Below are 12,562 nucleotides of genomic sequence, written 5' to 3' on the forward strand. Positions count from 1 at the left end.
AAATTACTTTGGAAGTCCCTGTGTCTCTCAGTTTGAAGATGAGAAAGAGGGTAATAGATATATAACACAAATGCTTGCTGACCCAAAGATAATATGATCATTTGTATTCTCTCTACATGTGATTTATTGAATGCAAAAGTGCAGAGAGAATGTACAATGTTTGCTTTTTTCTTTAGTGGGGGAGTTGGCAGGAGGGCAGGTGAGAGCATGATTAGGACAATATGTCAGATAGACAAAAGCCAGACTGAGAATGACTGAATATATATATAAAGAGAGAGATAGATGAGTTTTTCCTACTTGCTCCCTACACCCATTCAAAACACGTATCATCTTTAATGTACCAACAGCTTGTAAAATAAATATAAACAAACAAAAACATAGGGGAAAAAAATCACTAAAATTTAAAATGCAGACGTATAATCTTACCCAAACACAACATAATATGATATAGCTGATCGATATCAGAATCTCCAGGAAAAAGGGGTTCCCCCATGAGCATTTCAGTTACCAGACAGCCAATGGCCCACACATCAACAGCCCTGAAAGAAAAGCAATGTGGTATAAAACCTGGCATCCTACTATGCTTACTATGACTGAATCTGTTCTGCATATTACTATTTGGTATTCTTGGTACTGAAAAAAGTAGTAGTAAGCCTTAGATTACTCTACAAAATACATTTCCCTATACACTTAAAGTGTTAATTTCCAATTTTACATAAATCAAATTTCCAGAAACTTCAATCATGTGACATGAGGGAAAAGACTTCCGAAGACTCAAAACAGTTGTTAAGTATACTTTATTCTGAAAATAAGCCTTTTGGGTTTCCTTTCAGTGGCTATTCATTTTTTGTTCGCACATAATTTTGACAAGGTTCCTCGGTCTATCCCACCATACGCTGAAAACAGCATACCAGAAGGAGAAGGATGTTGCGAACACAAACAACAAGGAGAACTGAAAGCTAATAGGGGGAAATAGAAAAACTGTCTTAAAAATCGGTCACAAAAACTTAAAGAATATTCCGGCATCATTACCATAGGGACAACTACCTTGAAATTGCTTAAGGTCATAGTGGAATTATAACATGGTACAAAAGTGACAGTATGGCGGTAAAACGAGAGCTCAGAGTAATTAAGAAAATATTAAATGAACTGTACTCTGAAAACAGAGAAATTGCAAAAAATATTTTAGAACAATTTCTATCAAAATCAGTAAAACTTCCAATCCCTTCTTCTTTGAAGAATTCATTTATGAAGACGATTTATGTTTTTAAAACTATTCACTCAGTTCCATTTCTACCCTCACCCTTGCCCACGCTACTTTGCCTCATTGCAAGTGTCAGACTTACCCGGTCAATGTTACCTCTCTTTACAAGTGAGAAATATACCTATTTCTAACTTACTATTAAAAACAGACCACTTACCTTGATTTCCCTACCTTTAAAATAATTATACTCACACCAACTTGTTTCACAAGAATGTTCAAAGGGGAAGCACCAAAAATGTTTACAAATAACTTTATAAAGTTCTCTGAACTGAAAATTTCCTTTCTGTGTTAGAGGGATCTTTCATCATATTAAAAACACGTTCCATTTTATCAAGAAAAGAGAGTTAAATCTGCCCTCCCCACCGCCCACCTTGCTCATGTCTTACTTGCCATACTTGACATCACCAACCAATAGTTCTGGAGCTCTGTACCATCGGGTTGCCACATAATCAGTATAAACCTCCCCAGGAGCTGCCAGTGTCCGCGCAAATCCAAAATCACATAACTTGACAACACCAGACTGGGAGACTAATATATTCTCTGGCTTTATATCTCTGTGTATGATCTAAGACAAAAAGCAGAGTATGAAATATATTGGCACATCAAGTTAAGCAAACTAATTATTTTTGAGCACCTGTCATATGCAGGGCACTGCTTTTGTCCCTATAATAAGTACAAATAAAAGCCTATAAAACTGTTCCTGGCTTTAAAGAACCTGGGACCTAGTTGGGAAAAAAAGAACATTTATGCTTAAAATTTTATTTAAACGATCAAAGATATTGGATGAAATATATATTATTAATTACCAAATCAATTGCTCTGATAAGGACTGCTCTCAAGACTAAGAGAGGAAAGCTGTCATTGAAGACTGGGCTGGTCAGGGAAAATTTTTGTGGAAAAGGGTGGGCTCTAAGACAGGTCTTTAACACTAGTATGACCTGGATAAATGTAGAAATGAAAGGGCGATCCAAGTGAGGGTAACAAAAAGAGCAAAAGAGTGAAGATGGGAATAGATCAGGAGATGCTGGGGAAATGTTTTTTCTGGAGTAGAGGTTATGTACTAGGTTTTGCTTCAACTACCACTCTGGGAAGTCTGAGCTTGTGTCAGGGCCATGGGAACCTATGGAAGTGACATGACCAACAAGGTGTTTAAAGAAGATGTTGGCCATGAACACGGTAAAGCAGAGAGGGGGACTAGAAGTGGGAAGAAGAGCAGTGGGACAACTAGGAGGTGATAAGGGCCTAAACTAGTCTGGTGCTCAAAGGAATGGAAAGGAAGAGGTGCAGTGTAGAAATATTTTAAATCAAGAATCAACAGAATTTAGGAAGTAATCTCAGATATTTTACTTAAACGGGAAACTAAAAGAACAGTGGGTCCATTACCAAAAATAGAGAAGTCTGGAAAAAGTTAGGTTTGATTAAGAATAATTAGTAGTTTAGTTTTAGCCATATAGGCTTTTAAGTGGATTTCTGAGTACCCGATTGGAGGCACTCATCAAGCAATTATAAATGTAAAGAGGCTAAAACAAGGTCAGTTGGTTATGATTTCTAAAAGAGAGACTATGGAAGGAGAAAACAGGACACTGGCAGACAATGTTAAAAATTCTAGAGCTGGGCAAAACAAATTATGAGGCCTAGTTCTCTAATATAAGTAAACTGTATTTTGAAATTTTAAAAAATATATTTATTGTAAACTCAGAGGACCAGCATCCTAATTGGCATTGCTGAGCATTTTGCATAAGCTACCAATTTCTATTACATCCTAGACATCCATGGTAAAGGTCACAGGGCCAGCCCCGCATCTATCATTAGCATTTGTTACTTTTATAATCACACAAAAAGTGTCATTTAAAATATTTTGTAAAACTGGCAGAATCACTGTGTTAGTTATTTTATACTTTGTGTCATTTTACCTAGAACTGCTTTTCTTTTTTTAAAATTAATTAATTAATTAAGTTAGTTAGTTTTGACTGTGTTGGGTCTTCGTTGCTGCACACGGGCTTTCTCTAGTTGCGGCGAGCGGGGGCTACTCTTCGTTGTGGTGCGCAGGCTTCTCATTGTGGTGGCTTCTTTTGTTGCGGAGCATGGGCTCTAGAGCGCAGGCTTCAGCAGTTGTGGCTCGCAGGCTCTAGAGCGCAGGCTCAGTAGTTGTGGCACGTGGGCTTAGTTGCTACGCGGCATATGGGATCTTCCTGGACCAGGGCACGAACCTGTGTCCCCTGCATTGGCAGGTAGATTCTTAACCACTGCGTCACCAGGGAAGTCCCCTAGAATTGCTTTTATATGATTCTCAAAGGATATAAATTTGTTGTGATAGACAACAGAGTAATAGCAGGCATTTTCATATTTCACAACTAGGCAAGAGAATCTGAACTAACAAATAAATGGATTCTTACATGTATGTATCTGTCAAAACTCGTTACTTAAAGTTTGTGCATTTCACTCAGTAAATGTTACCTCAAAAAAAAAAACCTCTGCAAACTCTAGTTAATGACATGCAGAGCTGAAGTATTTAGAGTTGAAGTCTGCAACTTACTTTAAAAAAATGCATAAATAAGACAAATTAATAAGTAGATAAATGGATGAACAGATAAATAAATATGTCATAAAACAAATATAGCAAAGTGTTAACAAGTATAGAATTCAGCGGTAGGTATATGGGTGTCCATTGTACACTCTTCTAAATTTTCAACTTTTTAAATAATTGTTTAAACTAAACACTTACATTGTGACTGTGACAAAATCCAATTCCACTGATAATCTGAAACAAATACTTTTGAGCTAGTTGGTAGTCTAGTCCATTTGGAAAGAGCTCCAAGTCATCAAGAACTGTATGGTCAACAAATTCAAAGACTAGGTACCATCGCTTTTTTTTCTTCCACACTTCCAACAGATTCACGAGATTTTCATGCCTCAGTTGCTGTTATAAAAAGAAAAATACAAAATAGTTTTTACAAGATCAAATTACTAGTAACTAGTCACAGTCTAAAAGAGATCTTAGCATAAGAGAAACATAAATAAAATGCATAAACGGTATAAATTGTGAAACTATATTTTGGTTTTTTTTTTTTTTTGCGGTACGCGGGCCTCTCACCGCTGTGGCCTCTCCCATTGCGGAGCACAGGCTCCGGACGCGCAGGCCCAGCGGCCATGGCTCACGGGGCCAGCCGTTCCACGGCACGTGGGATCCCCCCGGACCGGGACACGAACCCGTGTCCCCTGCATCGGCAGGCGGACTCTCAACCACTGCGCCACCAGGGAAGCCCTGGTTTTAAAATTAGAGTCAAAAAGACCATACTGCTCTATTCTCCTCTCAGAGAACACAACAAAGCCAATGAGAAAAAGAAATGTAGCTCCATCTTTGATGAAACTAAGAAGGATTTATGACCCCTACCCACAGCAAACGAGGTGGCACTGTGAAGGTCCAACAGGAGTCTAGGAAGATACCAAGAGATCATCTGTGGCTACAAAGCTGGCAGAGCAGAGTTTTCCAAAGTTGGTGACATACCCTGAAAAGAAAAACAACAAAACAAAAACAAAAAACCTTCTTTGGTATAATGAGAACAGGGTTCATAGACTGTCAGTGAAACCATCCCTAGAACTGAATGGCACCAGGGAACAGGAGGAGAGGGCGTCTGAATAATCACATAGGAACTCATTTGCTGGAAACAATCTGTCAGTGAAGCCAAGTGGAAGGCAAAACAATTCATTATGAACAAATCTGCAACTACAAGTTTCAGAGAAAGTAAGGATAACATAAGTCAATCCCACACTCAGGCTTGTGTTGTAAGGAAAATCGTTGTGAACCATGGTGGATTCCTGCTAGCCTGGAACAAGACCACAGGTTTTCCTGAAAATGAACCTCCTACAAATAGCTGGTCCAGGAGGGGCTCACTTTGTTACAAGATAAGAAACAATCAAAAAGGAACCGATCCAGTCTCTATTCAAAGATACTATAAGAAAAGAGAAGGAAACACAAATGGCAGACGAACACTCACCAGGAAATGTTGCCTCTTTTTTTTTTTTTTGGCCACACCACGCAGCTTGCGGGATCTTAGTTACCCGAGCAGGGATCGAACCTGAGCCCTCGGCAGTGAAACCACAGAGTCCTAACCACCGGATCGCCAGGAAATTCGCTGTTGCCTCTTTTTTAAAGAGGAGGAAACTACTAGAATACAGTCCTCAAAATCCTCAAGGAAAGAAAGAATATTTATACCCAAAAAAATTGTCATTCAAGAAAAAGACAGCAGAGAAAATTTTCTGAACATGAGCAGTAAATCCATTAGTGCAGGACTAAGTGTTATACAAATGTGGGTATCACAGTTACAAAATAGAAAGTGAATATTAAAAACCTAACAATGTACAAATGATACTAGCAACAAACTTAGGAGAAAGAAGAGAAGATGCAAACAAAATAAGAGAGTATGAAAAAAAAATAGAGTATATATGTGGATTTCCTTGTCAATGGGACAGAATTATACTTTTAACCTGAAATGTTTAATTATAAGGTCGAATTATATTTACAGGTTTAATGGTAAGCACTAAGATAAAGAAGATAGCTTCTTCAGATGGTGGATGAATGGGAGAGAGGAGGAAACAGAAATATAATAATTACTTTACAAAGGATTAACTATATTATATAACTCTATAGTTATAAAGGTAACAAAAAGTACAAAATAAAACCTTTCCAACAAAGTATAATTTATAATTGCTATTTAATATTTTATGTAAAAGTTAATCTTCTGAAGACTTAGGGAAATCATCGTAGATTAAAATAAGAAATAAAGATTTTCATTTATAAGAAAAAAAAAACCTTTCCAAATTACCAAAGGAAACACATCCAATGTTTAAAAAGTAATTACGGACTTCTTCCCTGGTGTCAGAGTGGTTAAGAATCCACCTGCCAATGCAGGGGACACAGGTTTGAGCCCTGGTCCGGGAAGATCCTACATGCCACAGAGCAACGAAGTCCGTGTGCCACAGCTACTGAGCCTGTGCTCTAGAACCCACGAGGCACAACTACTGACCCCTTGTGCCACAACTACTGAAGCCCACGTGCCTAGAGCCCGTGCACCACAACAAGAGAAGCCACCGCAATGCGAAGTCTGCGCACGGCAACGAAGAGTAGCCCCCGCTCACCACAACTAGAAAAAGCCTGCGCTCAGCAACAAAGACCCAACACAGCCAAAACTAAATTTTTTTTAAAAAGTAGACTATATAGAAAAATATTTTTAAAGTAGTAATAAAATACATAATATTATAAATAATAATAACTAACCCCTACATAGTGCTTACTATGTTCCATTACCTTAAGCACAAAAACCCTATAAAATAGTTGCAATTATTATCCTGTTTTACAGATGAGGAAACTAAAGCACATAGAGGTTAAGTAACTTGGTCAAGGTCACACAGCAATAACTAGTAGAGGAGGATTAGAACCCAGGAATTGTAGCCTCTGTCTTTTCCTGAAAAGATTTCAGTTTTGTTTAGTTCCTCCTTCATGTCCAGAACATCTGCCTTATAAACACACCCAGACCTGCAGCTGACTTGCATACAAAATATTTAGATTTCTTATTCTTAACCACTAAGCCATTCTGACTCTAGAGGGGGAAAAAAAGGAAAACTAAGACCAAAATATGTTACATCATAACTATAAATGGGCTAAACTTAGCTATTAAAACAAAAGATGCCAGGTTGGATCACAAAGCACTTTCCAAATATATTAAGTGAATTAACGCATATCCATACAATGAAATAAAATGCAGCAGTTAAAAAGAACAAGTCAGGGCTTCCCTGGTGGCGCAGTGATTGAGAGTCCGCCTGCCGATGCAGGGGACACGAGTTCGTGCCCCGGTCCAGGAAGATCCCACATGCTTGCGTACCACAAAAAAAAAAAAAAAAAAGAACAAGGCAGTTTTATGTCCACGGGTATGCAATAATCACTAAACTACATTAAGTGGAAAAAAGGCAAGATGCAGGTCAGTGTGTAAAATATGCTGACGTTTGATATATGTACACACACTAGAATTCCTTTGATGGATACAGTTGCTTATGGAAGGTATAACTAAATAGCTGGTACACAAAGGTGGCAGGGAAATGCATTTTAATTTTATAGCATATTCATATGTTACCTTTTCAAAAATTAAAATAAGTAGATAAATAAAATTTGTATCGGTGTGTTAAAGATAAACACGCTAAAATTGACAAGAGTTTATTTGAGCAAACATTGATTTGAACTGGGCAGCACGATACTGAAAGAGGTTAGGAACATTCTACTGGTAGAAGCTAAGGGAAAGGGTTTCCCTGGTGGTACAGTGGTTAAGAATCCACCTGCCAATGCAGGGAACACGGTTTTGAGCCCTGGTCCAGGAAGTTCCCACATGCTGCAGAGCAACTAAGTCCCTGTGTCACCATTACTGAGCCTGCACTCTAGAGCCTGTAAGCCACAACTACTGAGCCCTCGCGCTGCAACAACTGAAGCCCGCGTACCTAGAGCTTGTGCTCCGCAACAAGAGAAGCCACCGCAATGAGAAGCCTGCCTGCCACAACGAAGAGTAGCCCCCGCTCGCCACAACTAGAGAAAGCCCGTGCGCAGCAAGGAAGACCCAACGCAGCCAAAAATAAATAAATTTATTTTAAAAAGAAAAAAAAAGAAGCTAAGGGAAAGGCTTTTATAGAGCAGACATGGAAGCAAAACAAGTAAATTATTTGATTGGTTGGTTCCAGCTTAAGTGGTTGCTTTACTTGGGAAAGTCTAGTTGACTGTGACTGGTTGTGCTTAACTTACAATGTCTTAACCTTGAGCATTTACAGGAATTGAGTCTGACTTAGGTTTCCTTTGATTTGTTCACACAGGGTGCCAAGATATTAGAGCCACCTTAGTCTAATGGCCTATTGTTTCACTTGGTTTTTTATTATAAGTACACACACACACACATACAAACTTCTAGTAAACTTAAATTTTAATAGGTATGTAGAGAATTCCCTGGCAGTCCAGTGGTTAGGACTCCACACTTTCACTGCTGAGGGCCCAGGTTCAATCCCTGGTCGAGGAACTAAGATTCTGCAAGCCTCACGGCCAAGAAATTAAAACATAATAAAATAATAAAAGGTATGTAGACTTTCAGTTTCCTTTTCCACATGTAAGGAGCTTGGAAGTCTCCACTCCATCCTAACAAGTAAAAAACTGAGTAGATTAAAAAATCAACAACTCTTTTTGGATTCATAAGAGATGAGAGGACATCTCACCTCTTATGAGGACATCTCAAACCACCGGCTCCAAGACTGGAGAGACAAACCAGCAAACACAGGGAGTCTCTGCTTCCTGGAACAGAGACTCACGAGGGCAAAGCTCTGTGGGAACCAATGCCAAGGTAGGAAAACCTGAACTGCAATGGATAAGTTACCGGAAGCTCAATGTGGCCAAGCCTGAGAGTTAAAAACTTCAGGGAAACCCTGTCACAGGGGCATCCACATAACACTGTAAGATGTTATTTCTAGGAGCTCAGCCAAGTTCTGATAGTAAATTTCAGAGAAGAATCTCCTTCAGCTTTCACAGGGAGAGGAATAAAGGAACCATTTGGAAAAATGCCACCGCACTCTGTCCTTAACAAGGCCTGCCCTTGGGGGGAACTAGTTAAGCAGAGCCTAACCAGCTGAGGAAGGGAGATAGCCAACTCTAGCCTACTGTAGCCATCCTATCCCACCTAAGGAGGGGACAAAAAACCTGAAGAACACTTGTAAAGTTCACAGGCTAGCAGCATAGGCTCACTGAAAGACTGAGACCTAATCATGGCACTACCGAACACTTCCCTTCCTCCAACCTCACCACCACATTACTAAAAGCCTATTTGCAGCACTTCCTTTTACCTGGTACATCATGCCCAGCTCTGAAGAAAAAAATTACGAGGCATACCAAAAGACAAAAACCACTATTTGAAGACACAGAAAAATCATCAGAAGCAGACATGGCAGGGGTGTAGGAATTATCAGCCCAAGAATTTAAAACAACTATGATTAATATGCTTAGGGCTCTAATGGGTAAAGTAGACAGCATGCAAGAACAGATGGGCAATGTAAGCAGAGAGATGGAAATCCTAATAAAGAATCAAAAGAAATGCTGGAGATTAAAAAAACAAAAAACAGGGACTTCCCTGGCGGCCCAGTGGTTAAGATTCTGCGCTCCCAATGCAGGCGGCCCAGGTTTGATCTCTGGTCAGGGAACTAGATCCTGCATGCCGCAACTAAGGAGCCCGCATGTGGCAACTAAGAGCTCTCGTGCCTCAACTAAGACCCAGTGCAGTCAAATAAATAAATAAAAATTTAAAAATTTAAAAATTTAAAAAACAAAAGCACTGTAACAAAGTAAGAATGCCTTTGATTGGCTTATTGGTAGACTGGACACAGCTGATGAAAGAATCTCTGAGCTAGAGGATATCTGAGTAGAACGCTCAAAAACCAAAAAGGGAAGAGAACAAGGACTGAAAACCTTCTTAAGCATATAGAAATAGACCAAAGATGATAGCAAGGAATTACTGGGTCAAAATCAATAACAGGAGAACTCAGAGAATTAATCTCAGGACTCAAAGCTGATTTTGCTATGAAGTAACAGATATGGAACTGAGGTTAGATTTTTGTGTCCTCTTGGGACCAAGACGGAAGGAAGAGTCAAGTCTAAATGCCTTGCAAAGGTGGGGTCTTTCAGAAAACACCTCCAGTTTAAGCTGGGACCCTAAGGACTAAATCTTCCCCAGTGAAAATGAATGGAAATGAACCAGTCCAGGCTTCACATCACCTGTACCTTGAATTTGGATTAACATACTAGACTGGGAGCATCCCCATGCACCTGGCAGAAGCAACTGAATATCCTCTCTGGAAGAAGATAACTTTTATCTATCTTAGCCTCAAAACATTTCTACAAATAAATTTCCAGAAACAATATCCAATATAAATAATAATGAAGAACACAGAAAACAAGACACTCTAAGCAAGTACTTTGAACTTACTGAGGAGGCCTGGGCTGGTAGTGTGCCTGTGCCAGGACAGGGAAAATTTAATGTAGATCAGTGTTAACTAGTAAAGGTAGTTAATCCCTAAGAGGGGTAAGAGGAATCCAAGGGATATGTAAAAATATGGCAGGGGCTTCCCTGGTGGCACAGTGGTTAAGAATCCGCCTACCATTGCAGTGGACACGGGTTCAAGCCCTGGTCCGGGAAGATCCCACATGCTGTGGAGCAACTAAGACCGTGCACCACAACTACTGAGCCTGCACTCTAGAGCCCATGAGCCACAACTACTGAACCCACATGCCACAAGTAATGAGCCTGCGCTCTAGAGCCCGCAAGCCACAACTACTGAAGCCCGTGCGCCTAGAGCCCATGCTCTGCAACAAGAGAAGCCACCGCAATGAGAAGCCTGCACACTGCAACAAAGAGTAGCCCCCGCTCGCCGCAACTAGAGAAAAGCCCACGTGCAGCAACAAAGACCCAACGCAGCCAAAAATAAATAAATAATTTGTTTTTAAAAAAGAAAGAAACTCAGGAATAATTGATAAATAGTGGAAAATATAAATATTAGGTATTTATCTGAAGGAATAAAATCTTACATAGCGTATACTCAGATCACAGGGCAATTGGGTCAAAAGTAAATAACCAAGGAGAAAAACCTAGAAATTTTCCACATGTTTGGCAATTAAGGAAAATGAGAAAATATTTTGAACTGCTAATCAAAATTTCTAGGATACATACCAAGCTGTTCTTAGAAGGAAAGTTATAACCTTAAATGCATATATGAGAAAAAAAAAACTAGAAATTAAAGAAGTAAGCATATAACTCAGAAGTTTAGGAAAAAGAACTGTAAAATAAACCTAAAATAAGTAGAAGGTATGAAATACTAAAGAACAAAAATTAATGAAATAGAAAAGAAATACACAACAGGGAAGATCAACAAAACCAAACATTGGTTCTTTCTAAAGATAAATAAAATTGATAAACTTCAGGTTAGACTGATGGGGGGTTGGTGGTGGGAAGCAGTTAACATAGCAGGTCTGAGACTTTTATCCCTAGAAAGTTGGCTTGCAAAGTGAGCCCTTGTTCGCTACCTGGGTACTTGGATTTCAGAAGTTTTCCTTCATTTCCAGAACTGATAAAGTGGCTCACTGTGCAAACAATATGGTTTATGCTGAATACCCACATTTCTTCCGAGAGTCTGGGATTTTGTTATGAGCCAGGCAGGGGGTACCTCTGTGATAAGGCCCCAGGAGAATTCTGGGCACTGGGTCTCTAATGAATTTCCTTGGTAGACAATATTTCACACGTGTTGTCATAACTGCTGGAGGAAGTAAGTGCATCCTGTGTTAATCCACTGGAAGAAGAGTGACAGGTTTCCTCTGGAATTCACCCCACGTGCCTTTTCCCTTTGCTGATTTTCCTTTATATCTTTTCTCTGTAAGAGAGTACAACTGTTTGCTGCATGCTGTGAGTCCTCCTAGTGAATCATCAAACCTTGGGGTGGCCCGCCAGCCTGCACCGCCAGCTCAGACCTCCCGGCTCGACTGGCTGCGCGGGCGGCGTGGAAGCGCAGAGTCTTAACCACTGGACCGCCAGGGAAGTCCCAGGGCCAGGCTCTTGATGTCGAAAGTGCTCCTGTAACCCGACCCCACCCTCCTGGCCAACCACTGCTCACGCCCCCACAGGACACAGGGGACATGGGTTCGAGCCCTGGTCCAGGAAGATCCCACGTGCCAGTTGCAGAGCAACTAAGCCCGTGCACCACAACTACTGAGGCTGTGTTCTAGAGCCCGTGAGCCACAACGACTGAGCCTGCGTGCCACAACTACTGAAGCCCGCGCGCCTAGAGCCTGTGCTCCACATCAAGAGAAGCCACTGCCATGAGAAGAGCACGCACCGCGATGAAGAGTAGCCCCCGCTCGCCACAACAAGAGAAAGCCTGTGCACAGCAACGAAGACCCAATGCCGCCAAAAAAAATAAATAAATAAAATAAATTTATTAAAAAAACAAAACAAAACAAAACAAACAAAACCTTGGGGTGGTCTTAGAGACCCCCAACACAGTTGTTGGTAAATAGATAGATAGGCAGATAAGAGAGAAGCAACAAATAATTTTAAAATCATGTTTATATTCATGAGATAAATGAATATGTATATGTAATCTTGTTGTTTACTGCCAAAAAGGAAGAAATTTATACTTTAAACCAAGTTATGTAAATAAAACAAATATAAAAACAGCATTTTTTTAAAAAAATTACTGTCACTCAAGAAACAACTCATTTTTTTTTCA

At 39.9% G+C, this 12,562-nt stretch overlaps 1 protein-coding gene and 1 long non-coding RNA gene across 3 annotated transcripts in view; one reads left to right on the forward strand and one right to left on the reverse strand.

Annotated features, from left to right (window-relative positions):
• Positions 1-12,515, forward strand: part of LOC137223814 (uncharacterized) — a 38,060-nt gene extending 25,545 nt beyond the window's left edge. Inside the window, exon 2 of the long non-coding RNA XR_010943077.1 lies at positions 11,715-12,515. This is a non-coding gene — a long non-coding RNA (uncharacterized lncRNA). The remainder of the gene's footprint in view (positions 1-11,714) is intronic.
• The window catches only part of CDKL2 (cyclin dependent kinase like 2), a 35,811-nt gene that overhangs the window by 20,073 nt on the left and 3,176 nt on the right, over positions 1-12,562 (reverse strand). For both annotated transcript variants that reach the window (XM_067736271.1, XM_067736272.1), the window contains exons 3-5: positions 3,990-4,184; positions 1,651-1,829; positions 427-539 (exon numbers count right to left, since the gene is read on the reverse strand). In XM_067736271.1, coding sequence (XP_067592372.1) covers positions 427-539; positions 1,651-1,829; positions 3,990-4,184 — 487 coding nt within the window. The remainder of the gene's footprint in view (positions 1-426; positions 540-1,650; positions 1,830-3,989; positions 4,185-12,562) is intronic.

This window comes from Pseudorca crassidens, chromosome 4 (assembly GCF_039906515.1).
Source record: "Pseudorca crassidens isolate mPseCra1 chromosome 4, mPseCra1.hap1, whole genome shotgun sequence".
In the NCBI taxonomy this organism is placed as follows: Eukaryota; Metazoa; Chordata; class Mammalia; order Artiodactyla; family Delphinidae; genus Pseudorca; species Pseudorca crassidens.